Genomic DNA, 4,063 nt, shown 5'->3' with positions numbered 1-4,063 from the left:
TATTATTATTATTATTATTATTATTATTATTAAACAAGGTGCACATATCTAATAATACAACAAATTAAATTAGTGTTAGCTTAACACAATTAAAAATAGAAAAAGTTTCTGTAGCTAACATTTATCATTTCATTATCTCTCTTTCAATACGCTGGGATTGGTGGTTTTTTTGTTTCATCAACACCCAACAACGACCACTAACACCCAGTAATATCTAGCAACACCTAGTAGCCCAATTTTCTTCTGCTTTCCTTCATTCTTTCTCTTTTCTTTTGTATTCCAATCCTCTTCTCATTTTTTATTTTTCATCTCACTTTCTCAACCTCAAAACAGCAAAACTCAGCAACCCAATTTTCTTCTCAAAGTTCATATTTTTAATTAGATTCTGAGAAATACTTGATGCATAAGCATTTGATTTTCAATGGCATCTTAAATTGATACCAACATGCATATGCTTGAGATTACAATTTAAATATTATATCTGCTTAGCCAATAAATCCTCCGCCTCAAGTGACTATGAGAAAATTTTTTACTTTATTCTTTAATAATGTATATTCTCAAAAAAATTTTTAAAATTTTTGTTATTAAAACATCCAAAACGCAAGTAAGAAACATTTGAAAGTGATGCAATTATTTTTTAATAAATTAAAACAGAACTTTCGTGATTCTCATTCTAGAGGTTTTTATTTGATTATTTTCTCCAATTTCAATTGTTTCGAGTAATCATGGTGCTAAATGGATACATGAGACATAATTTTATGTTCTAATTTATATCACACAGAATTATTTAAAATAGATAGTTTTAGAATTTTCTTATTCACATTAAAAAGAACATCCAGAAGTTATTTAAGCATTTTATTTTTAATGACTAATATTTTGTTGACTGAAATTGACCGTATAATTTTTATTTGCCAGCATACAACAACAACAAAGCTTTGTCCCACTAAGTGGGGTCGACTACATGAATCAAACGATGATATTGTGCTCTGTCATGTATCATGTCTACAGAGAGACCGTTTACATGTAGATCTCGTTTGACCACCTCATGGATGGTCTTCTTAGGTCTTTTTCTGCCTTTCGACCTTTGTCCATCTTCCATCTCATCCACCCTCCTAACTGGATGTTCTATCGGTCTTCTTCTCATATGACCAAACCACCTGAGACATGATTCAACCATCTTTTTCACAATGGGTGTTACTCCAACTCTCTCCCTTATATCTTTATTCCTTATTTTATCCAATCGCGTATGACCACTCATCCATCTCAACATCTTCACTCTGCCACACTCAACTTATGTTCGTGCTCCCCTTTAGCCGCCCAACACTCCGTACCATAAAGCATAGCCGGTCTTATAGCGGTGCGATAGAATTTACCTTTAAGTTTTAAAGGCACTTTTTTATCGCATATAAAACCAGATGCACTCCGCCATTTTGACGAACCTGCTTGGATCCTATGATTTACATCCTGTTCAATCTCTCCATTATCCTGTATGATGCACCCAAGATACTTAAAACTTTTAATTTTTCGTAGGATGTTTTCTCCAATCTTCACCTCTATATTAGGGTTTTCCCTTCTCAGACTGAACTTACATTCCATATATTCCGTCTTGCTACGGCTTATGCGCAGACCATACACTTCTAAAGCTTCTCTCCATAACTCCAACTTCTTATTTAGGTCTTCCCTTGACTCTCCCATAAGGACGATATCATCGGCAAAAAGCATGCACCATGGCACAGGTTCTTGGATGTGCTCTATGAGTACTTCCAAGACTAATGTGAAAAGGTATGAACTTAAGGATGATCCCTGGTGTAATCCTATACCAATAGGGAATTCCTCTGTCACACTACCTTGAGTCTTCACACTAGTTGTGACCCCATCATACATGTCTTTAATTGCCCGAATATATGTGATCCTTACTCTCCTCTTTTCTAAAATCTTCCATAAGACCTCCCTTGGTACCCTATCATACGCTTTTTCCAAATCAATAAACACCATATGTAGATTCCCTTTATTACTACGATACATCTCCATCATCCTTCTTAATAGGTATATCGCTTTAGTGGTAGATATGCCTGGCATAAATCCAAATTGATTCTCTGTTGCTTGTGTCTCTTTTCTCAACCTCCGTTCTATTGCCCTTTCCCATAACTTCATAGTATGACTCATAAGCTTGATCCCTCTATAGTTTCCGCAACTTTGTATATCCCCTTATTCTTATAGATAGGTACCAATGTGCTCTTTCTCCACTCATCAGGCATCTTCTTTGACCTTAAAATCTCATTAAAAAGTTAGGTTAACCAGTTGATACCTTTTTCTCCAAGATCCTTTCAAATCTCAATCGGGATATTATCAGGTCCTACTGCCTTGCCATTTTTCATCTGTTTTAGAGCCTCTTTTACCTCGAAGTCTCGAATCCTTCGATAGTAGTCAAAGTTTTGATCTTCTTCCCTTGTGCATAATCAACCAAGGCTCGGAAGAGTCTTCTGTCCCTCATTAAATAACTCGTAGAAGTAGCTCTTCCACCTTTCATTAATCTTTTCCTCTTGAGCCAACACTTCCCCATCCTTATCCTTTATGCACTTAACCTGATCCAAATCTCTCGTTATTCTTTCCCGACTCTTTGCGATTCTATATATACCTTTTTCTCCTTCTTTCGTGCCCAAAGACTAGTAGAGACCCTCATTATTTTTAGTGACTAATATTTTGTTGACTGAAATTGACCGTATAATTTTTATTTGCCAGCATAATTGTTAAAAATAATAAAGAGAGTAATGCTCCAATTTCCTTTTTACAAAGTTATTTGCTAGACTAATCTACGATCTTTTTTATTTTCTATGATATCTCCTAATCCAACATGTCTAGGACTAAATTGTTGCGAATCTGAATTCTATTTAAAGATTTATCGTTGATAATAGATTGCTGCATATACAAAATAAAATTTTAACCGTCAATATTTATTTAAACAGACTAGTAAACTAATTATTAGAACAAATCAAGTTAGTTAGACTAGTCTACTATTAATCTCCTTCCTTCAAACCTCTTCATGCCCATTTAGCGCAGGCTAATCTGGATCTATTTCTTTTATCTGTCACTTTAAAAATCTACTATATTTTGATTAAATTAATAATATTAAAATATATCATATTTTTAAATTGACTGATAAAATAAAAAAAAGAAAAAAAACTTTCAAATACATTGCTAACAGCGAGTAGATTCGCCATAAATGTAGTCAAGGATGGCAATGACACCGAAAACAAAAGCTTGATCAATCCCAGGTTGCACCACCACATGATACAAGTCCTTACTTGCCATCAATTTCTCCACTTCCTTATTCACCCCAACCTGCGCACAAAAGATTCAACAACTTACTATTTATATATAATTTCACTGATTAAATTTTATTACGGATATTTTAGAGTATTATCACAATATTTTATGGAATGTAACCATCTACCGATACAAAAATGCTGGATCCTAGGATTTTTCTAGAATCATGTATCAACTAAACACAAGAATTTTATTTTCCTGAAAATTGGTTCTTGGAATGCTATTCTCATGAATCTGATTATTAGGAGTTGAAAATGCTGAAACTAAATTGATGTTATCTCATTAAGTTAACAGATAAAAAAGAAAGCAAGCAAAAACTTGTATTACTAATTACTAACCTGTGCAACTACGTTGCCCCTGGTGTCAACAATGCTACAATTCTTGTCAGGGAAATGGCCCCTGATCTCAAAGTCTCTGCCTTTTTTGCTATCAACCCTGGGTTCCGTGGAGATTTTAATTCCATTCTTCTTAACCAAACAAGAATTTGGTTCTTTTAAGCTGAAAACCAGGTCCTGTAATCCCTCATATTCTAGGCTGTATCCTTTCCATTTGTTGTAAATGCTTAGTGCCTCAACCATCCCTCCCTGCACATTTCAAATAAACGTTACCTTTGAGCTTCAGACTATACAATGCAATATAATGTTAGGAAAGACTATATATACATACATATATATAATAAGTAATAAAAGGAGTAAGTTAAGACTATTACGGGTCGGAATCTTAACGAGAAACGAGA

The 4,063-nt window shown here is 34.1% G+C and overlaps 1 protein-coding gene across 1 annotated transcript in view; it reads right to left on the bottom strand.

Annotated features, from left to right (window-relative positions):
* LOC107634432 (protein LURP-one-related 6-like) overlaps nucleotides 2,987–4,063 on the bottom strand; it is a 1,984-nt gene continuing 907 nt past the window's right edge. The window contains exons 2-3 of the mRNA XM_016337937.2: nucleotides 3,666–3,911; nucleotides 2,987–3,342 (exon numbers count right to left, since the gene is read on the bottom strand). Coding sequence (XP_016193423.1) covers nucleotides 3,199–3,342; nucleotides 3,666–3,911 — 390 coding nt within the window. The 3' untranslated portion in view covers nucleotides 2,987–3,198. The remainder of the gene's footprint in view (nucleotides 3,343–3,665; nucleotides 3,912–4,063) is intronic.

This window comes from Arachis ipaensis, chromosome B03, assembly GCF_000816755.2.
Source record: "Arachis ipaensis cultivar K30076 chromosome B03, Araip1.1, whole genome shotgun sequence".
NCBI lineage: Eukaryota > Viridiplantae > Streptophyta > Magnoliopsida > Fabales > Fabaceae > Arachis > Arachis ipaensis.
Note: the sequence above shows the minus strand (reverse complement) of the source record. Positions and strands in the feature narration are given on the sequence as shown.